Source organism: Apium graveolens, chromosome 4 (assembly GCF_009905375.1).
Source record: "Apium graveolens cultivar Ventura chromosome 4, ASM990537v1, whole genome shotgun sequence".
Lineage (NCBI taxonomy): Eukaryota > Viridiplantae > Streptophyta > Magnoliopsida > Apiales > Apiaceae > Apium > Apium graveolens.
The window spans coordinates 224,189,849-224,212,608 of NC_133650.1; the positions used below are offsets into that span (position 1 = coordinate 224,189,849).

At 43.7% G+C, this 22,760-nt stretch overlaps 2 protein-coding genes across 2 annotated transcripts; both read right to left on the reverse strand.

The window, feature by feature from the left end:
* Positions 1-4,562: 4,562 nt before the first annotated feature.
* On the reverse strand, positions 4,563-5,987 carry LOC141719388 (uncharacterized). The gene is made up of 3 exons (XM_074521764.1): positions 5,556-5,987; positions 5,365-5,424; positions 4,563-5,231 (listed from the first exon to the last, which is right to left on the reverse strand). The coding sequence occupies exons 1-3, from the start codon at positions 5,985-5,987 to the stop codon at positions 4,563-4,565; spliced, it is 1,161 nt and encodes a 386-aa protein (XP_074377865.1).
* Positions 5,988-18,571: 12,584 nt separating this feature from the next.
* Positions 18,572-20,406, reverse strand: LOC141719389 (uncharacterized). The gene is made up of 3 exons (XM_074521765.1): positions 20,269-20,406; positions 19,613-20,170; positions 18,572-19,540 (listed from the first exon to the last, which is right to left on the reverse strand). Exons 1-3 carry the CDS (start codon positions 20,404-20,406, stop codon positions 18,572-18,574), a joined length of 1,665 nt encoding a protein of 554 aa, XP_074377866.1.
* Between the last annotated feature and the right edge of the window lie 2,354 nt (positions 20,407-22,760).

A 22,760-nucleotide genomic window follows, 5' to 3' on the forward strand; every position in this document is an offset into this window, starting at 1 on the left:
GGACGGACGACGAAATTATACCTACTACAAGCCAAAAACCTCAAGGAAAGGCTGTTTCTGATATGGCCGCGTCAAACACACAGGACGCGTCAGCTTCTCAGGACGCGGCTCCTTCTGGGTATGCGTCCCCGCACAGCGTAAGTGAGTTCGAAAGGAGGGTTCCTGACCCTGAGACATACCCCGTATCTCCTCAGAAGTCTGATTCTCCCCTAGAACATTGGGAACATTCAGATGTAGAAATAGATTGTGACTGGGCGAGGCTCAGTACCCTTACTGAGGCAGAGAAGAATGCCAGAAGGAAAAAAGAGGGTAAATTGGCATGCGTAGCCCTGGACTCAACCGCAACCGACTTGGAGATCCAGTGGCACATGAAATATTATGACATGGTGGGAATCTGGGCGCGCCCTCTTCGAACCATGAGGCCACATATTTTTAACATTGGGAATCAAAGGATTCCCCGAATGGTGCTTACTCCAAAGTTGATTTCTCTAGGTGTGGGCGCGCCCTTGCACCCATATATCAAAAAGATCTTGAAGTGGTATGAGGTCGCCCCAATCCAACTATCTCCAAACTCATATAAGCTAGCTTGGGCTTTGTTCATGATGTACCACAACCTCAGATTGGGCACGCCCTCCATGAAGGAATTCAGCTTTTTTTACAGCATAAGAAAATCTATTCCCGGTTATCACTTCTTTGTTGTCAACAAATGGCTGAATAACAAGGGATTCAATGAAGGCAAGATTAGCCACGAAAGGGATTGGAAAGAACCCTTCTTCTATATCTACGATGTCAAGAGATCCCGAGTCCGTTTCAACCTAGAACCAAGTAAGCGATTACCAAAGCCTATCTTCAAACACTGGACGCGTCCTCTTGATTGGGCGCGTCCTCTTTTGTTTACTTTCTTTAACAAACTCTTCATTCCTCTTTTAACAACTTATAACTATCTTTTATCTTTAGACAAAAGAGTTCAGAAGGAATTAACAGGAAAAAGGAAAAAGAGAGCAGATAAAGTCCTTCAATATGCAGAAAAGCACTTTAACCTCAAGGACATGATTATAGAAGACAACCTTAAGCTGGTGGGCGCTTTGTCTTCCCGGATTGGCTCTATCTGCAAGTTTCGTGAATTTCACAACGGCAAACCTGTTCTCACAACCTCAGAAAAAACCAGGGGCCTTAGTGTCGCGGAGGTGATCGAAATCGACATTAGTAAGCAATTCGACTTAGAACAAGGTAAGTTTAAGTAAGGGAGGACACGTCATAAGTTTTGGACGCGTCCACAGCTACAAAAATTAGCTCCCCATTCGAAAAATGTCAACTTTCATAAAAATCAAAAATATTTCACGCACATACATCTGCTAAGGGCGCGTCCTGCCTGTTTTATATTCCCACGGCTTATGTTTTTCCATAATCTGTCATAGCCAATATGTCCCTAGGCAGGGCGCGCTATATGTGTAGAGCGCGTCATTCTTTGCATGACACATATATGCATTACTCCTGTCTTTCATTTTCCTTGTTATATTTTTACACACTTACTTATTTTAATTGCCATCTTTTCATGCATGTAGCATCATAATATGGACGCGTCTTATTTTAAGGACGCGTCCTCTTGTGCTTAACTAATACTTTTTTGTTTATATCTCAGATATGGCCTCTCTCCCCAAAGGATTCGCAATTGGGGCCTCCAAAAAGCTAAAGGCCAGGAAACAGGCCCCTACAAAGGTTGTCCCGAAGGCAAAAACCCCACCTCCTGTTGCAACTCCTTCTCCTCCACCAAAGATAATCGACACTACCGTGTTTGATATTCCCGAGAAGATAGAGGATGCGCTCTCAAAGCGTCAAAAAATTGTTCCTGATGACCAGTCTTTTGTCCTCAAATACCTGGGCGTATCCTCAGTTGGTGACTTTTCCGAGGACGAAGTGAGAGGTTGGACCTTCAGGACTGAGCAACAAACAGAGGAGGCTATGGTCAGGGCTGCAGCCGAGCTTCACCTGCATGCCAGGGAGAGTGCCAATATGGCTACAAGGCTTAGGGCGCGTCTTGCTTCTACCGACACTGCAAGAAGCCAGGCTGAAGACAAGGTCAAATCCCTGGAGAGATACATTACCCTGCTTGTCCAAGAAAAAGATGCTGAGATCAAACGTCTGGAGGGGGAGAGGACGCGTCTAGAGACGGAAAAAGCTGTGTTGGAAGGCAGTGTCTCCTCAATAGAGAAGCAAATGGACAGTGTCATTGCACTGAATTCCACTATGCAGCTGGAGCTTGACACCCTAAATGATGATAGGCTGCATGGATGGACAGAGGAGAAGAAGCTAGTTTACCAACACGGCTTCCAGGCTGGATTTAAAGAATGGTGCTCTGGGTTCATTGCCAACGACCCAGAATATACATTTTCAAAGTTTGATGCAGATACCCAGATATGGGTAAATGATTTCAGGGTCAGGGCCGCAGACTCCATCAAGAACAAAAGGATTTTTCTGGGCTTAGAGGAAGAGGACGCGTCCCCTGATCCTGCTCCACTTCAGACTCAGCCTCCCCCTGCGGAAGACCAAGATAAGCCACAGGACGCGCCTCCTGCTTAGGACGCATCCTTTATCTTTTGTGTACTTGAACTATTTTAAGGGTGCGGGCCCCTTGAAGCCTTGCAAGTTGTAGTATCTATTTTTAAACTTCATTCGCCTGCACTTTTTATAAAAACCTCTTTGCCTTATCCATGCATATTTTTACTTAAGCATTCTATTTTGCCATTCACATGGACGCGACTTATTTTGACTATCACAAGTCAAGCAAATAACCGTCTTGGGCGCGTCCTCCTTGACTGGACGCGTCTTTTAGTTCTTTAATGGATATTTTTGTTTGCAAAAGCATATGAGCATGGCACCATGTTATACCTGCGTATTTAATCAAGGCACAAGGTACAATTGGGCGCGTCTTATGGTCTTGATGCGCCTCACCTTTGATCCAAAACTCATCCTCCTTCAGGTTAGCATTCGCATAAAACCATCAATCAGGACGCGTCCTATAGTTAGGACGCATCATACAACCAAGTAATCAAAGCAAATAACTTTTTGAAAAAATTTCAAAGATTTTATTTATAATGTGCTCTGGTGTCAAAAGTGCACCAGTCCCATGGCTACTATGCTCTATGGGGAGATAAATTCTAACAAATGACCCTTCAACTAGTTCCAAGGTAAGTAGTACATGCACTACCCCCCTAGGCTAGGAGGAATTTATTTAATTCTATCCTATAATCCGGGCATAACCCAAAATAATAAAAGAGATACGTAAGGGGCCAAAACCGCGCCTTACTGCTAATACTTTCGGAGATGTTCCGCATTCCAAGCTCGCGGAACCAGCTTTTCTTCCATATCTTCAAGGTGATAAGTCCCCTTCCACAGGATGGACTTTATTTTATACGGTCCTTCCCAATTAGCTCCAAACACTCCATGTTGGGGGTTCTTTGTATTGGGCATCACTTTCCTAAGTACCAAATCTCCCACCTTCAGCAATTGTCCTTTTACCTTCTTGTTATAATACCTTGCGGCGCGTTGCTGATACGCCGCTAGCCTTAGCTGAGAATTTTCCCTCGTCTCCTCTAAGAGATCTAAATGAAGCCTTTGATTAACCTCAGCATCTTCTTTCCTGTAACAATCTCTGCGAAGTGATCCCGATCCAAATTCCACAGGGACCATAGCTTGGTAGCCGTAAGTCAGCATAAACGGCGTTTCTCCCATAGTAGATCGTGGCGTAGTGTTGTATGACCACATCACCTTCGGGAGTTCTTCAGGTCAATTCCCTTTGCGTTCCTCCAGTTTGGTTTTGAGGGTATGCTTTATTATTTTGTTAACAGCTTTTGTCTGTCCATTGCTTTGAGGATGATAGACCGCTGCAAACTCCTTCTTGATTTTCAACTTCTCACATAGTTGTCGCAACTCCTTGCTATCAAACTGCTTTCCATTGTCGGAGACAAGCTTGTAAGGGATTCCAAACCTACATACGATGGAGTTAAAAACAAAATCTTTGATTTTCTTTGCGGTGATAGTAGCCAGTGGCATAGCTTCCACCCATTTAGTAAAGTAATCGACCGCAACCACTGCATATTTGACGTCTCCTTTAGCTTTCGGCAATTCTCCGATAAGATCAATTCCCCATATGGCGAACGGCCACGGGCTTGGCATAGGCGTCAAGAGTGTCACCGGCATAGATGAGTAGTTTGCAAAGCGCTGGCAGCGATCACATGTCTTGACAAAATTTGTAGCATCTTCTTTCATTGTGGGCCAATAATATCCCTGGCGCAAAACTTTCATTGCCAACGAGCTACCCCCGAGTGATTGCCAAAGATTCCTTCATGTACTTCTCTTAGGATGTAATTTCCTTCTTCTTCTTCAACACACCTAAGCAGAGGTTGGTTGAACCCTCTCTTGTATAGGACTTCATCGTATATCACATATCTTGCAGCCTGATAGCGGAGTCGGCGAGCCTTAAACTTATCCTCGGGGAGTATTCCCTTGCGAATGTAAGCTAGAATGGGCGTCATCCATGTTTCCTTGGGAGCTTCATCCACTTACATAGTTTCTATCTCTGGGATACTAGGAACCTCCTGGATTTCAAGGGGGATGGATCCTAACAACACAGCCTCTTGTTGCGACCCCATTTTTGCCAGAGCATCCGCATTACTGTTCTTCTCCCGCGGAACACATTCCAATCTAACTTCTTTGAACATTCCAATCAGGCGCTGTGTACATCTCAAGTATATTTCTGTTCGCGGGCTTCGTGCTTGAAATCCCCCGTTCACCTGATTCACTACCAACTCTGAGTCACTTCTTGCAATTAAATTTCGCACCCCCATTTCCAAAGCGATTTTCAGGCCATTAATCAGCGCTTCATACTCCATATCATTATTGGTTGCATAAAACTTGAAATGAATTGCGCTCATCAGATGGTGGCCTTCTGGAGACACAAGTACTATACCCGCACCTACTCCTCCATTGTTAACCGCCCCATCCACATGCAAGATCCACCAAGGATGTGGAAACTCCTCCAAAGACTCCTCGGCATGAGGTGGATGTAACATTACCAAAGCTTTATCATCAATTTCAGAATCAAATTCCAACAAGAAATCGGCTAAGGCTTGCCCTTTTATCGCTGTTCGGGGCGCATATTCCAAATCAAACTGTCCCAACTTCACAGCCCATTTCAGTATTCTGCCTGATGACTCTGATTTATGCAAGACCTATCGCAGCGGGTACACTGTACGAACTTCAATTTTATGGGCCTGAAAATACGGCCGCAATTTTTTTGATGCAAGAATCAGGGCGTAGATCAGTTTCTCCATGCTTGTGTAGCGAGTTTCAGCGTCGTGTAACCGCTTGCTCACGTAGTACACTGGTGATTGCTGCCCATCTTCCTCTCTTACCAGAACTGCACTGATCGAATATTTAGACACTGCGAGGTACATTATTAGAGTTTCCCCATCCAACGGCTTTGACAACATGGGAGGGTTTCCCAGTTGCTCCTTGATTCTTTTGAAAGCCTCTTCCCATTCTGACGTCCATACAAAGTCTTTTCCTGCTAATTTAAGTGCCTTGAAAAATTCCTTGCATCTATCGGATGACTTGGAAACAAATCGATTTAACGCGGCGATTCTCCCAGTCAAACTCTGCACCTGTTTCACATTGGTGGGTAACTTCATATCCATTAATGCCTTGATCTTTGCGGGGTTGGCCTCAATTCCCCTGTGGTTGACAATGAACCCGAGAAACTTTCCCGACTCCATGCCGAACACACACTTTTGCGGATTTAATTTCATACGAAACCTCCTTAGAATGTTAAACATCTCCACCAACTGCTTGATGTGGTCACTCGCCACCTCAGACTTTACCAGCATATCATCCACATACACTTCCATAGTTCTCCCGATTTGATCCTTGAACATCATGTTTACCAACCGCTGGTAGGTTACGCCAGCATTAATCAAACCAAACGACATTCCTATGTAACAGTATAACCCCCTATCCGTAATAAAGGATGTATGTTCTTGATCGGGGCCATACATCGGAATTTGATTGTAACCGGAGTATGCATCCATAAAACTCAACAACGCATGCCCCACCGTCGCGTCAACCAACTGATCCATTCTTGGCAGCGGGAAGTTGTCCTTTGGACAGGCCTTATTGAGATCTGTGAAATCCATACATGTCCTCCACTTCCCATTCGGTTTCTTCACCAGTACTGGATTTGCAAGCCATTCGGGGTAGAACGATTCTTTGATCAACCCCACCTCCAACAACCGGTCTACTTCTTCTTTTAATGCTATCGCCCTTTCTCCACTTACTGGGCGGCATTTCTGATGTATGCCCTTGCAATTCGGGAGGATATTCAAACGGTGACACATTACTTCTGGGTCGGTTCCTATCATATCTGAATGACTCCATGCGAAGACATCAAGATTTGCAATTAAAAAACGGGTAAGAATTCCTCTCATCTCATCATCCAACTGGGCGCGTCCTCGTTTAGAGGAGCATCAACCTCAATTTCATTCAAGGGCGCGTCCTTCTTTCGAGGAGCATCCACCTTGAAGTTATTCCCGAGACCTTGCAAAATCTCACCTCTTCCTTCCAACTTTTCCCCGTTAACCTCTTTCTGTATGATCGCCTCTGTATGGTTCACCACCACTTCTTCCACGCTACGGATCTTTGAAACACGTCCCCGCGTCAAAAAAGAGTTCCCAGAGATGTAGGTTTCTTCCTTTTCGGGGCCTTCAACAAAATAGTGGGCATGGATCTCTCCACTTGGTTTTGTATGAATATCTTCTACATCCTCAAATGGGAGACCTTTCCCTTCATACCTTCTACGGAATTCCTTGACAGCCTTGTGATAGCAGTCGCGTGACTCATACTGTGACCTTCTCAGACTACCAACTTCGTTTGGTATTGGGAACTTTATCATCAAGTGGTGTATCGAGGTTATTGTTAGGGCGGTAACACACGCTAATAATACACGCAAGTATACATATTCGCGAGTAATATAGAATACTTTCTAGTTCGTTCCCACAGAGACTCAGACTAATTATTGTTTAATTAAACTCACGCACCAATGTATGATTACTTCTCAATGTTAAAACACTAACACTTAGAATTGTTGACTGAATATTAACTACAACTAATTACTTAGTTTATCACTTAAATAACACTTCAATTAACAATATTAAAACACTCATGAGATCACAACTTCATTACTACTTCCTTCAATAGTTATTGTTATTACCTTTAGCCTGTGACAGTAATAATATTAATCGAATAACACGAAACTGATAAAAGCCAACTTTCATTATACTCATACCATTCTACCAAGCATCCACAATTAAGATAGAAGTTGAATAGGCATCAATTATGTTGAGTTCCTATATGTCTACAGAAATTGACAACACAACGATTTAAGCACAAGTTATTCCTTTTGATTACACAGGGCGAATAAAACTGTTAGAGTTACCCACTGATCATGCACATCATACATGAACCTATGCTAGCATGGCAAGTTCTAAATCTCAAGATCCACCGTCGCTTCACAAGAGATTAACACCCTATCTTATATGTTCGCGACGCACATAAGACGAATACGCACAACCAATACTAGATATCATACAGTCATCACATACTAAAGTATTAAACAATTAACTAAAGAATTCTATAGTAAATCCGTTGCGACCCCATGATCACGATTAGCCCATAATAGCATTTATCGTCATCATGGGTTCATTTGAAATCATGATAAAAAAACACAAGAAAATAACAACTAAACTAATTATATTAAATCAGAGTACGTCACAAGAGTAATTAAGTTCAAACAAAGAAAACTAGCATCCAACGTTACAACGAAATAAGAATCACAAGAAAATATGCTTCCTCTTCGTTGTTGTGTGCTAAAACGGTCTTCTTCCTTATCTCCTTCGCTCCTTGTTTAATAACACGATCCAACCTCGTGAAAACGTCTCTAAATCTACTTATATAATAGTCCCATAAAACTCAGATTACATAGAAGTGGAAGCCAAACAGAAGTAGAAGTCCTAAAATAATTTATCTTTTTTCCCGACCCTGCGCGGCCGCTCAGCATAGCTGAGCGGGCGCTCAGCTTTCTGCGCGGCCGCTCAGCATAGCTGAGCGGGCGCTAAGGACCCTACTGGAAAAATCCTGAGTTTGATCCGTTTCTTCGCCGTAATCTGCCCCTATCTTTCCTCTTGCAATGGTGAACACATGCCAAGGCTTATTCTTGATGATTACTCCTCCGAAATGCAACTAATACCCTGAAATGCATAAACACTAGAAAAACGCATCAAATACACAAAATACTTGATTTCAAGGCACCAATTTAAGCCATTTTAAGATGTTCTAAGTGGTATAAAATGCCACTTATCACACCCCCAAGCTTAAATTGATGCTTGTCCTCAAGCATCACAGATTCAAAAACAAATAAAAACATGCATGAATGCAATCTATATGAAATACAGCGATCCCCCTTACTACGAACAAACCAACCAATTCACAACATCTCAACAAATGCAGTTAGGCGACTAAAGATTAATAAACTCATGCAAACGAACATAGAGCCAGAAACGTGGTGTGTGCAGATGCTTAACAGATATGCTTCGGAACTAGACCAGTTATTATGACTCAACTATCATTAAGGCAATCACATGATTATACAAAGAATAAAAAAAATTCTAGGCACAAAGTGACATAAAACACTACAAGAATTCTGGAGCTTATTACGGAATCATGCTTTTTATACACAATAACAATGCTTATTTGACCGTGCATTGAGTGACGTCCACAAAAGACTTATACAATGGTATCCATGTAGCGAGCGTTAGGTTAGCGGATCCCAGACCCTAAAAGCCTTAGGTCACTAGGCACAAAGTCCCCTAAGAACTTAATAACTCGAATACCAAAGAGCCCACTCGTGATCAATTATGCATAAACACAACAATTTTTTTTTCTTTTTTCTTTTTTTTCTCTTTTTTTTTCCTTTTTTTTCAAAATTTTTGAGCAAGTGTGTTTCGCTCCATCTTGCTCAACCCTAGACTACTCGCATAACATGCGAGCCGGCTACTAGCCATTTGACGCCTAGCCACAACTAGCAACAAATTCCATTTTTACTCCATTTTTTTTCTTTTTCATGCCTTTACCACTAAGAACCTATTATCAAATTCTAAGCATAATAAATAGATTAACCTCGAAAATAACCAGATCATAACAACAATCTAGCCCTTAAGCATTCTCTAAGACTTAGTGAAAATACAAGTGCTTCTAGCATGCATATCAACCTACACGACTCAATATCACTTTAATGCTATCACTACACTCGCATCAATATCACAAATCAGTCGATAAATCATCGCAAAAGGGATCATGGTATATGCATGAGCTATATGATATGACAAACAAATAAAGCTATATAAAAAAAACTATATGGCAAAAATTATGCAACTATATGAACTAACTATCATGAATATGCAGCTATATGACACACACAAAATATTCCTTAACTACCACCCCCAAACTTAAAACTTCACTGTCCCCAGTGAAGGTAGTAGAAAGGAACACAGGGTATACCTACTCGGAGTCATCATCATCATCACCCTCAGTGGGTGGAGTATCAGGCGGCGGGTATGCAGAGTCCTCACCAAAAACTGGCCACTGGATATCAGCTCCAAGGCCCCAAAAAGCAGTCCCTAACGCAAGGGTGAGCTCCTGAGCAAACCTGTTATGTGTCTCATACATGGCATCCATCCGCCGTGAAAGCCTGCTATACTGGGCATCAGCCATCTCAGCATCCTCCTGAGCTCTCGAAGAACCAGCCTCATCATGCTTAGGCCTCGCCATAGTAGCACCTCGTGCTGGACGCCCTCCTGGAAGATGATAACCCAGCCCATGCTCCTCGGGCTCACCACCGGTCCACTCCTGCATCCCATTCAGAGTCCCAGAATAAATCGGAGCGGCCGGCAACTACAACTACTCATGAGACGGCCAGTTCACTCCCACTGCTCGGCAAAGCTTCGTGACCGTGGATGCATAAGGGATATTCATGTGCTTAGCTCCCCTCAAAAACTTCAGAATTCCTTGGTAGATAAACTCACCAAGGTCCACATAGTACTCCTCATTAAGAATTCCCCACAACAACTGTGCTGTCTCAACTATGACCTCATGTGCATGTGAAGAAGGCAGAATATTAGCGCAAATAAATGCATTCCATGCACGGGCATACCTGTTCATAGCGATCGCCGGGAAGTGACGATACTCATTAGTGCCGGTCTTGAAGGTCCAAACTGTGCCCGGCCTACAGAGAGTAGCACAAATCAAGTCCAAGTAAAAATCCTCAGCAGTCTTCTCATTCCAGTTCTCCTCCTCGGGCTTCCTCTCTCGCTGCACAATCACACGGTGAATCGCCGCTGGGTGATAATCAACCGTCAACCCTCGGACCACAGAAAATCCATTCTTCCCGGCCTTCGTGTTCGCATAGAACTCGCGAACCACGCTCATCGGCACTGCTTCGGGCGACTCACAAAAAGCTATCCACCCCTTCTCTGCAATCATAGATAGCAACTCACCATCCCTCCCCGACGGTAAAAACCCTCTCTCCTTCAGAATCGGCTTCCCCAAAAGCCTAGTGTACTCCTCCTCCGCAGCTCTGTCATTCAACTGAGGCCTTGCAGCAGTACCCCACGATGAATCAGCAGTAGGGACTGTGCTGCTGCTATCAATAGTTCGTGTTCTCTTGGGTGCCATTGAATCTTGAATAATAGTGTTTAAGAACTGAGTTTTTATGTTTGGGAGAGAGTTTGAGTGTAGAAAGTTTGTGGGGGATGTGTAGGATAGTTGTATGTATATATAGGGTGTGGATTAGGTTAAAATTATATAAAGAGTGGGGTTGAAGGATGAAATCATGGGGTATTAGGAAAAGAAGTCGTGGGTTTATGGGCTGTGTTTGGGTTTTTTAATTTTCTGATTTGTTTGGTTTTTTTCTGAACTTAAAAAAAAATTCTGGCAGTTGACCCCTGAGCGGTCGCTCAGCAGAGCTGAGCGGGCGCTTAGGGGGTCACTGGAAAAAAAAAATTCAGTCCCGTTTTTCTAATTTTTTTGTATTTTTGGATAGGTTATTAACTTCTAAGGGTTCATGTAACAACAATTCATGGGTTGCCTCCCACGCAGTGCTTCTTTTTCGTCATTAGCTTGACGTTACGTACCTTTCTCAAGTAGTCAATAAAATGGCACTAACCACTTCTCGGTTTGCCATGTCCCTATAGTAGTGCTTCAAACGCTGACCATTAACCTTGAACGCTTGGTCCGGATCATTCTTAAAAATTTCCACTGCTCCATGTGGAAACACAGTTTTGACAATAAAAGATCCAGACCACCTTAATTTCAACTTCCCAGGAAAAAGTCGGAGACGGGAGTTGAATAAGAGAACTTGTTGCCCTGGCACGAATAACTTAGGATGTAGCTTCCTATCGTGCCACCTCTTAACCTTTTCCTTGTACATTTTGTTATTCTCGTACGCTTGAAGTCGGAATTCATCAAGTTCATTAAGCTGAAGCATTCTCTTCTTTCCAGCTGCATCTAAATCCAGGTTCAACTTTTTCAACGCCCAGTAGGCCTTATGCTCAAGCTCCGCAGGTAAATGACATCCCTTACCGTACACCAACTGAAAAGGGGACATACCAAGTGGAGTTTTGTATGCTGTTCTGTATGCCCAAATAGCTTTATCGAGCTTTAAAGACCAATCCTTCCTTGACGGACAAACAACCTTCTCTATAATGCGCTTGATCTCTCTGTTAGATACTTCCGCTTGACCATTTGTTTGCGGATGATAGGCAGTAGCAACTCGATGATTCACATTATAATGCTGCATCATAGAAGTGAACTTACGGTTGCAGAAATGCGACCCTTCATCACTTATGATTACCCGAGGTGTTCCAAACCTTGTGAAAATCTGCTTATGAAGAAAATTCAGCACTGCCTTTGCATCATTTGTCGGTAGAGCTTTGACTTCTACCCATTTTGAGACATAATCGACTGCCAGCAAGATGTACTGATTATTGCAGAATGAGACAAAAGGCCCCATGAAATCGATTCCCCAAACATCATAGACCTCGACTTCAAGCATCACATTTAACGACATCTCATCTTTTCTCGTCAAATTTCCCACTCTTTGGCAACGATCACACCTTAAAACAAACTGATGAGCATCCTTAAACAAAGTAGGCCAGAAAAAACCTGCTTGCAGAATACGAGCTGCCGTCTTCTCACCACCATAGTGTCCACCATAAACTGTGGAGTGGCAGTCTCGTAGTATCCCCTCCGTCTCACAGAACAGGATACATCTCCTGATGATCTGGTCAGCTCCCTGTCTAAACAAATATGGTTCATCCCACATATACCACTTCACCTCATGCAGAAACTTCTTCTTTTGAGCTGAGGTCAAATTAGGAGGCATTATATTGCTGACAAGATAGTTTATAATATCTGCAAACCATGGCTCTTCCTCCTGAACTGCGAACAACTGCTCATCCGGAAAAGATTCATTGATCAATGTCTTATCTTGTGAAGTAGACTCGGGATTCTCCAACCTAGAGAGATGGTCATCTACTTGATTCTCAGTACCTTTTCGATCCTTGATCTCTAACTCAAATTCCTGAAGTAAGAGCAACCAACGAATGAGTCTCGGCTTCGAATCCTTCTTGGAAACTAAATAGCGAATGGCCGCATGATCAGTGAATACTGTCACTTTTGTCCCAAGCAGATAAGATCGAAATTTCTCAAAACCAAAGACTATAGCCAAGAGCTCCTTCTCCGTAGTGGTGTAGTTCATTTGGGCCCATTTAAGGTCTTACTCGCATAGTAGACCACATGAAAGAGATTATTCTTGCGCTGCCCCAGAACTGCACCTACCGCATAATCACTCGCATCACACATCATCTCAAAAGGCTCTGTCCAATCTGGTGCTGTAATAACTGGTGCGGTGATCAAAATCTTCTTGAGAGTCTCGAATGCCGCCAAACATTCATCATCAAATTTGAAAGGCACATCTTTCTCAAGCAAATTGCACAACGACTTAGATATCTTCAAAAAGTCCTTGATGAATCACCGATAAAAACCCGCATGACCAAGAAAACTACGGATTCCTTTCACAAAAATAGGTGGTGGAAGATTTTCAATGACTCCCACCTTGGCCTTGTCCACCTCCAGACCCTTGCTAGAGACCTTATGCCCAAGAATAATGCCTTCACGCACCATAAAATGACATTTCTCCCAATTGAACACCAAATTAGTTTCCACGCACCTTTTGAGTACGGCACGAAGATTATTCAAACATTCATCATATGAATGTCCAAAGACGGAGAAGTCGTCCATGAATACCTCGACATTATTTCCAATCATGTCAGAGAATATAGCCATCATACATCTCTGAAAAGTGGCCGGGGCGCCACATAACCCAAACGAAACTCTGCGAAAAGCAAACGTGCCAAATGGACAAGTGAAGGTAGTCTTTTCCTGATCCTCTAGTGCAATACAAATCTGATTATACCCTGAATAGCCATCCAGAAGACAATAATACTCATGACTAGCCAACCTATCAAGCATCTGATCAATGAATGGAAGAGGGAAGTGATCCTTCCTCGTGGCTTTGTTCAACTTTCGATAATCCATACATACTCTCCATCCCGTAACTGTTCGAGTGGGGATGAGCTCGTTCTTCTCATTTGCTACCACAGTAATACCTCCTTTCTTAGGCACACATTGTACGGGGCTCACCCAAGAACTGTCAGAAATAGGATAAATGATGACTGCATCCAGCCATTTCAGAATTTCTTTCTTTACCACCTCTTTCATGATAGGATTAAGTCTGTGCTAGTGCTCAACAGTTGGCTTACTACCCTCCTCTAGAAGAATCTTATGCATACAATATGAAGGACTAATCCCCTTGATGTCTACTATGGTCCATCCAATAGCCGATTTGAATTCTCTCAAAATCCTTAAGAGCTTGTCTTCCTCACTACCTAAAAGGTCAGATGCAATAATAATAGGTAAAGTAGATGTATCACCTAAAAAAGCATACCTCAAGTGTTCAGGTAATGGCTTGAGCTCCAAGGTAGGTGCTTCCTCTATTGATGGTTTGAGCTTTCCTTCAGCATTCTTGAGATCAGAAGTACCAAGAGATTCAAACGGCATGTCCAGCTTTCGCTTCCAGGGAGAAGCATTCAGATATTGTAATTGCTCATTGTTATCTTCATCATCACTGTCAAAATCCCCCACTAAGGCTTTTTCCAATGCATCAGACATTAGCATGTGATCGAGTTCTGAAGTAACCGCAGAATCAATCACATCAACTTTTAAGCACTCCTCATCTTCTGTAGGGAATTTCATTGCCTTGAACACGTTGAAGGTCACATCCTGATCTTGTACCCACATAGTAAGTTCACCTTTCTGCACATCAATCAAAGTACAGCCAGTAGCCAAGAAAGGTCTTCCCAAGATTATGAGAATCTTCTTATCTTCCTCAAAATCCAAAATAACAAAATCTGCAGGAAAGAAGAGCTTATCCACCTTGACTAGCACATCCTCCACTATGCCCCTTGGGTAAGTAATCAAACGATCAGTCAATTGTAGAAACATGTATGTGGGTTTTGGATCAGGCAAATCCAACTTTTTGAAGATCGACAACGGCATCAGATTGATGCTTGCTCCCAAATCACAAAGGCACTTGTCAAAAGTCAACTTGCCAATGGTGCAAGGGATGGTGAAGCTACCTGGATCTTTAAGCTTTGGAGGTAACTTTTGTTGCAGAACAGCGCTGCATTCTTCCGTTAGAGCCACGGTCTCAAGGGCATCCAGTTTCACCTTCCTTGAAAGAATACTCTTCATAAACTTCGCATAACTAGGCATTTGCTCCAGAGCCTCAGCGAAAGATATATTGATGTGAAGTTTCTTGAACACCTCCAGAAACTTACTGAACTGCTTATCCAGCTTTTGTTGTTACAATCTCTTAGGGAAAGGTGGTGGAGGATAGAGCTGTTTCTCCCCTGTATTACCCTCAGGCAGAGTGTGTTCAACAGTAGTCTTCCTTGGTTCCGCCGCTTTCTCCTTTTGCTTAGCTTCTTCATCTCTAACTTTAGCTTCTCCTTCATTTGCCTTTTCAGCGTTAGCAACTTTCCCAGACCTTAAGGTAATAGCCTTGACTTGCTCTTTAGCTTCCTTCCTGCCTGGTACTTCCGTGTCACTAGAGAGTGTTCCAGGTTGACGATTGAGCACTGCATTGGCTATTTGACCGATTTGATTTTCCAAGATCTTGATAGAAACCGCCTGACTCTTGCATAACAGCTTAAGTTCCTCAAAATTAGCACTAGTAGGTGCAGCTGCACTTCCCTGTTGAGGATATGATTGCCTTTGAGCATACTGCTGTGGTTGCTGGAATCCAGGTGGATTAAACTTTTTACTCACACCTTGCTGATATGGTGGTTCAATAGCATTCTGATTATTACCCCAACTGAAATTTGGATGATTTCTGTTGTTAGGATGATAAGTAGCTGGCACAGGCTGCTGTTGTTGCTGATAATTATTCACATACTGAACAGATTCGTTGACAAGAGAACACTGATCCGTAGCATGAGAACCTGTACAAAGCTCACAGACCATAGCTATTTGATTAACTCCATATGTAGCCAGAGAATCAACCTTCATCGACAGCGCCTGGAGCTGCGCTGCAATAGCGGTGGCTGCATCGACTTCCAGAATACCTGCTACCTTCCCAGGCATGATCCTCTGAGTTGGGTTTTGATGCTCATTTGCATCCATAGTCTCGATAAGATTATAAGCCTCAGTATAGCTTTTGGCCCATAAGGCACCTCCAGCTGCTGCATCGAGCATGGGCCGAGATTGGGCCCCCAAACCATTATAGAAACCAGTGATCACCATCCAATCGGGCATTCCATGATGTGGACACTTTCTCAACATTTTCTTGTAGCGTTCCCAAGCTTCGCATATAGATTCTGTAGGTTGCTACGCAAACTGAGTAAGAGCACTCCTCATAGCAACAGTCTTTGCCATCGGATAAAACTTCACCAGAAACTTTTGCGCAAGATCTTGCCAAGTAGTGATGGACCCAGCTGGTTCAGAATGTAACCAGTCCTTAGCTTTGTCCCTCAGTGAGAATGGGAAAATCCTCAGCTTGATAGCCTCATCAGTCACGCCATTATACTTGAAAGTGCTGCAGATCTCGACAAAATTCCTTATGTGCATGTTGGGGTCTTCAGTCGCAGCTCCTCCAAAAGAAATAGAATTCTGCACCATCTGAATAGTGCCCGGCTTGATTTCAAATGTGTTAGCTTGAATAGCCGGATGAAGAATGCTTGACTGAATGTCATCAATTTTAGGCCGAGAAAAGTCCACAAGAGCTGGATCAGCCTGAACAATACGATCGCCCATGATTACTGGTTCTTTCCGCTCATTTACTGAATCCAAATCTTCAAAATCTATCTTTTCCGGAATATCAAGAACTCCGTCTGTCTCCTCAGCTGTATCTAAAGTCCTCTTGCGAGTACGAGAACGAGTTTGCATAAACGCTCGCTTAAGTACCTGAAACACAACCAGAAACAATAAGTAACAACTACGTCCTAATCACTGAATCCTAACGACCAATGATGGTACATACATAAACTAAACAAGTACGCCGAGTCCCCGGCAGCGGCGCCAAAAACTTGTTAGGGCGGTAACACGCGCTAATAATACACGCAAGTATACGCGTTTGCAAGTAATATAGAATACTTTCTAGTTCGTTCCCACAGAGACTCAGACTAATTATTGTTTAATTAAACTCACGCACCAATGTATGATTACTTCTCAATGTTAAAACACTAACACTTAGAATTATTGACTAAATATTAACTACAACTAATTACTTAGTTTATCACTTAAATAACACTTCAATCAACAATATTAAAATACTCATGAGATCATAACTTTATTACTACTTCCTTCAATAGTTATTGTTATTAGTGGTAAGTATTCCCGCCTGTCACACGGGTGACCCGGGTTCGATCCCCGGCAGCGGCGCCAAAAACTTGTTAGGGCGGTAACACGCGCTAATAATACACGCAAGTATACACGTTCGCTAGTAATATAGAATACTTTCTAGTTCGTTCCCACATAGACTCAAACTAATTATTGTTTAATTAAACTCACACACCAATGTATGATTACTTCTCAATGTTAAAACACTAACACTTAGAATTGTTGACTAAATATTAACTACAACTAATTACTTAGTTTATCACTTAAATAACACTTCAATTAACAATATTAAAACACTCATGAGATCACAACTTCATTACTACTTCCTTCAATAGTTATTGTTATTAACTTTAGCCTGTGACAGTAATGATATTAATCGAATAACACGAAACTGATAAAAGCCAACTTTCATTGTACTCATACCATTCTACCAAGCATCCACAATTAAGATAGAAGTTGAATAGGCATCAATTATGTTGAGTTCCTATATGTCTACAGAAATTGACAACACAACGATTTAAGCACAAGTTATTCCTTTTGATTACACAGGGCGAATAAAACTGTTAGAGTTACCCACTGATCATGCACATCATACATGAACCTATGCTAGCATGGCAAATTCTAAATCTCAAGATCCATCGTCGCTTCACAAGAGATTAACACCCTATCTTATATGTTCGCGACGCACATAAGACGAATACGCACAACCAATACTAGATATCATACAGTCATCACACACTAAAGTATTAAACAATTAACTAAAGAATTCCATAGTAAATCCGTTACGACCCCATGATCACGATTAGCCCATAATAGCACTTATTGTCATCATGGGTTCATATGAAATCATGATAAACAAACACAAGAAAATAATAACTAAACTAATTATATTAAATCAGAGTACGTCACAAGAGTAATTAAGTTCAAACAAAGAAAACTAGGATCCAACGTTACAACGAAATAAGAATCACAAGAAAATATGCTTCCTCTTCGTTGATGTGTGCTAAAACGGTCTTCTTCCTTATCTCCTTCGCTCCTTGTTTAATACCACGATCCAACCTCGTGAAAACGTCTCTAAATCTACTTATATAATAGTCCCATAAAACTCAGATTACATAGAAGTGGAAGCCAAACAGAAGTCCTAAAATAATTTATCTTTTTTGTCGACCCTGCGCGGCCGCTCAGCATAGCTGAGCGGGCGCTCAGCTTTCTGCGCGGCCGCTCAGCATAGCTGAGCGGGCGCTCAGGACCCTATTGGAAAAATCTTGAGTTTGCTCCGTTTCTTTGCCGTAATCTACCCCTATCTTTCCTCTCGCAATGGTGAACACATGCCAAGGCTTATTCTTGATGATTACTCCTCCGAAATGCAACTAATATCCTGAAATGCATAAACACTAGAAAAACGCATCAAATACACAAAATACTTGATTTTAAGGCACCAATTTAAGCCATTTTAAGATGTTCTAAATGGTATAAAATGCCACTTATCAGTTATCACCCTGAACGCTCACAACCAGGGTCTGCCGACCAGCACATTGTGCGCGGAATCCTGATATAGCACCTTGAAATCTATTATTTGAGTAACCGACAAAGCTCCTTCCCCGAGCGTGACGGGAAGCCTGACCGAACCCATAACTCTCACTGCTTCCCCAGTAAAGCCATAGACGTGCGCATCTTCGAAATACATGTCGCTATCTGGGAAACCCAGCTTTTTGTAGGTGCTGTAGTACAAGATGTTTGTAGAACTCCCATTATCCAAGAAGACTCGATGTACGTTCATTGCCCCAATAAGCATGGTAATCACCAGCGCATCGTTGTGAGGATGATGCACCCACCTAGATTCTTTTTCCTTGAACGTAATATCAGCGGACTCTCCCTTAAAGACCTTCGGGGGTCTATCTTCCAAGCCGTGGATGTTGGTGAGCGGTGGATGTCGCGCTTCTCTCGTGTTTTTCTCAAGTGCTCGATTACTATCACCAACGAAAGGGTGTCCTCCAAAAATTGCTCGGATACTGCCAGCCCTCTGAAACTTGACCTCTGCTGTTTTTTCAACATCCTCCGCCCGCGGGGGCTGTCTTTCATCCTTACCCTTGTCATCAAGTCCCCTGCGTCGCTTCACCTTGTTAATCCATTCTTCTAGGTATCCGGCCTTGATAAATTCCTCAATCTCATCCCGCAGGTGACGACACTCATGGGTGTCATGGCCAGTAGACTCATGGTAGTCACAATACTTCTTTTTGTCTCTACTCTGCCATGAAGTTAGACGGTCGGGCTTCTTGAAGATCCCTTTATCCTTATTTACCTCGAAGATATGATCAATGGACGCTGTCAATAGTGTATAATTGCTTACCCTTCTCTCGTAGTTCAACGGTGGGCTCCATTCTCTCTGCGAGCTCACAGTGTTCACCCTGTTAGGGCTTCTGGCATTTCGCCGATAATCTGGACTCAAGGATCTGTCCCTTCTCTTGGATCGCCCCTTGGAGTTATGGGTATTGTCATTCTTTTTTGTTTCTGCAAGCGACTACTCGATTGCTTTGAACGACTCCACCTGTGCAAGCACATCAGCTAGTGACACTGGGTCCTTCCCTTGCAAGTGCTTCCAAAAATCATTCCCCACACGCAACCCAGCTATAAGCAGTATTTTCAGTATTTCATCAGTTGCACCCCTCACCAAAGTGGATTCTGCATTAAACCTCTTGAAATACGAAGTCAAACTTTCCCCTTCTTTTTGTTTCACATTAGCCAGCGTGGTAACATGTGGTGTGTACTTCACCGCGGCTTGGAATTGTGTCAAAAACAAAGTTTTCATCTGTTCCCCGGATGTAATCACACATGGACCAAGTTTTTGGAACCACTGCTGAGCGCCTTCTCTGAAAGTGGCTGTCAGGAGACGGCATCGAGCCAAATCAGGTACTTGATATACGTCCATTTTAATGTTAAAACGCCCCAGGAATTCCACAGGATCAGAGTTCCCATGGAAACGCAAGTCATTGGTTGTGTTCCTGTATCCTGCGGGCAATTGCGCCTCCCTCACGACAGTAGCAAAAGGAGAAGGAGTTTGCGCAGTCGCTGTTACTCTTCCTCCCTCAAGATGGTTGAGCAACCTCTTGAGGTCGTTCACATTAAACGTCCCTACCCCAGGAATGGTTTGAACATTAGGCTATTGGGGTTGCTCTGCGACTTGCTGAAATTCCCCTTGATTACCCCCGGGTGCGGCGGAGGATCTCGCCGCCCCTCGCCCTGAGGCTGCGGCGGTGGCATGTTACCATTTTGGTTCTGAATATTTTCCCGTACGCGAGATTCATCTTGACCGCGTCGTAGAATTTTATCATTGTTCTGCATTCTTACTTGAATTCGCCCGCCGTCCTGGTCATGAGGACGCGCCCCAGACCCATTACCAGTAGCACTGTGGGAAGTTACGGGAACAACGGCGGGGGCTTCCCAGCGGAGTGTGCTCCACCTCTCCTACCATCGTAGGGTGCTCTTCCATATTGATATCCCATTTTTCCTCATCCATTCCTCTGATATCCCCGGTAGTAATTCCCGGGCCTTCCTCGCGGAGGGGCACGCTCGTGATCGCGGTGTCGCGCCCCGTCATCCCTTTGGAATGCGGGGGGCACACGCGTCGTGTCACGGGGCCTCGCTTCTCCGGCGTTTCCTTCTTTTTGCCATTCTACCAGTAACATCCTCAAATCGTCGTCTTCCAATCTTATGCCAAGCCTCCTTTTCAAGGCTGAAAGATCCCTTCCTTCCTCGTCTTGATTTTGAGTGTTCTCTGCACGACGACGCTCGTCCATCGTACGCCCAGACCTATGTGGGTGTGGCACTACCTGGTTACCCAGGCGAGGCCTTTCTCAGCCATCAGTGTCCTCATCCGCAAGCTCCATAATAGGCTCTACATCATCAGAGTACTCCAAGCGCCGTGGAGTGATTCGCGGGTTCTCCCCGCTCCCCTGGGTATCTCCTTCAACTACAGGGGCTTTTCCCAAGGCATGACCGTGACGGGGGAAACGACGACCTCTCCTCGTCCTTCGACGCTTCACCGTGTTCAGTCTTGAGTTAAAACTGTTAAGAGTATTCCCCATGCGATACAATTGCTCCAATATATCAGCATTGCTGATGAGAACTGGAGGTGTCCCCCCTACATCCGGAGCCCTTGTTGGATCCGCCATGTTTCTGGGAACGTAAGGTTCATGGCGAGTATAGCGCCCCCCGCCTTCTCCTTCAGACCTGCTGTCACTTCCATCATAAGAACTTCCATCACGATTGTAAGACATCTTTTCCTCCTAAGATTGCGACCTTAATTAGCAGGCCCCTCCTTCTAGCGCCAATTTGTTGACGGGGGAATCTGGTAACAACAAAGATTGAGGTTTCTCGCCGGAACTAAGATCTGTGACGGTGGTTCTTTGCCGGAAACTTAAGCGGTGTATGGTTGATTGTGGTTGTTTTAGGCTGAGATTGATCAGAGTAAGTGGTGGCTCTCTTATCAGCTCTCAACTTCTTACCCTCTCAATGTGCCTACGTACCCTTTATATAGGGATCAAGCCTGACGTAGTTCTCGCAGAATAAGAAGTCTGATGGGTTTAGACTTCTTATTCCTAAGTCCAGTAGAAGCCCATCCAATATCCGTCTTCCGCTAGCTTTAGGAATGTCCAACTATGAGGCCCAACCGCGAAGGCCCAAGGCCCGTCCGTAATCGCAGGACTTCACGGATAGTGCATCTCCCTGCGCAAGGATAACACTCCGCTACAGCTATCTCTCTTGATTTATGAACGCATGTATAGCCACGGTTCACCCCAAGTGCCAGACACGTCCCTGTCCCACGAATGAGGATAACCCACCAGATAGCAGGACAGGTGATCCCAAGCTCTTGGGTGCAAAGTGCAGGATGACTCCAAAGTTCTCCAACGAGGACACCCGTTGAATACAAGAACAGAGCTCCCAAAGCACACACCAAAGTTAACCCCACATCCCCAACGAGGACACCCGTTAAATACAGGAGGATGCCTTCAATCATCAGGCATACCCCTGGAGGCCTTCTAGCAATTCACGGACATCCCCCTCCTTGACCGTCTCAAGGAGGGAATTCTTCAAAGAGTACCTGCAACAAATACATTAGTAAAAATAACTTCCATTGCTCCTCCCCATGCAAGCTCTGTCCTGAACTCAACATCAAAAGTATATAGACCAAACACAGGACGCATCCTAACCCATTGGGCGCGTCCTCACCTTCATAAATCCAACCATGTTTCCTCACCAATCGTTCCTTACAGCATTCAAAACCACAGGACGCGTCCTAGAGGAGACAAGCGCGTCCTCCCACTTCCATTGCTACAAGATCACATTTACCAGGTAATTTTCCTATCGTTGACGCGTCTACCAAAAGTGGGCGCGTCCAGGTCCAAGTTTCGCCATCGCCAATCAATGAAGTATCATATCAAGTATCAGCGCGTCCTAAACGTCAGGACGCGTCCTCAACTCAGTACCGGGTTTGACCGTATGTAAGCCGCATTTGACCCGAGTCAATCCTATGTCAAATTTCGGGTTAGCAGCCACCAAGTTAGTTTTGAGGTGGTTGATTTTTTAAGAGGTTCAGTTGCACAATAAAAGCAGAAAAACATCGTACAAGATGCATGAGCTAGGGTCTATTTGACAAGTGACAATCGTCGGCAACTAACTCTGGCAGGCAGTGTTAA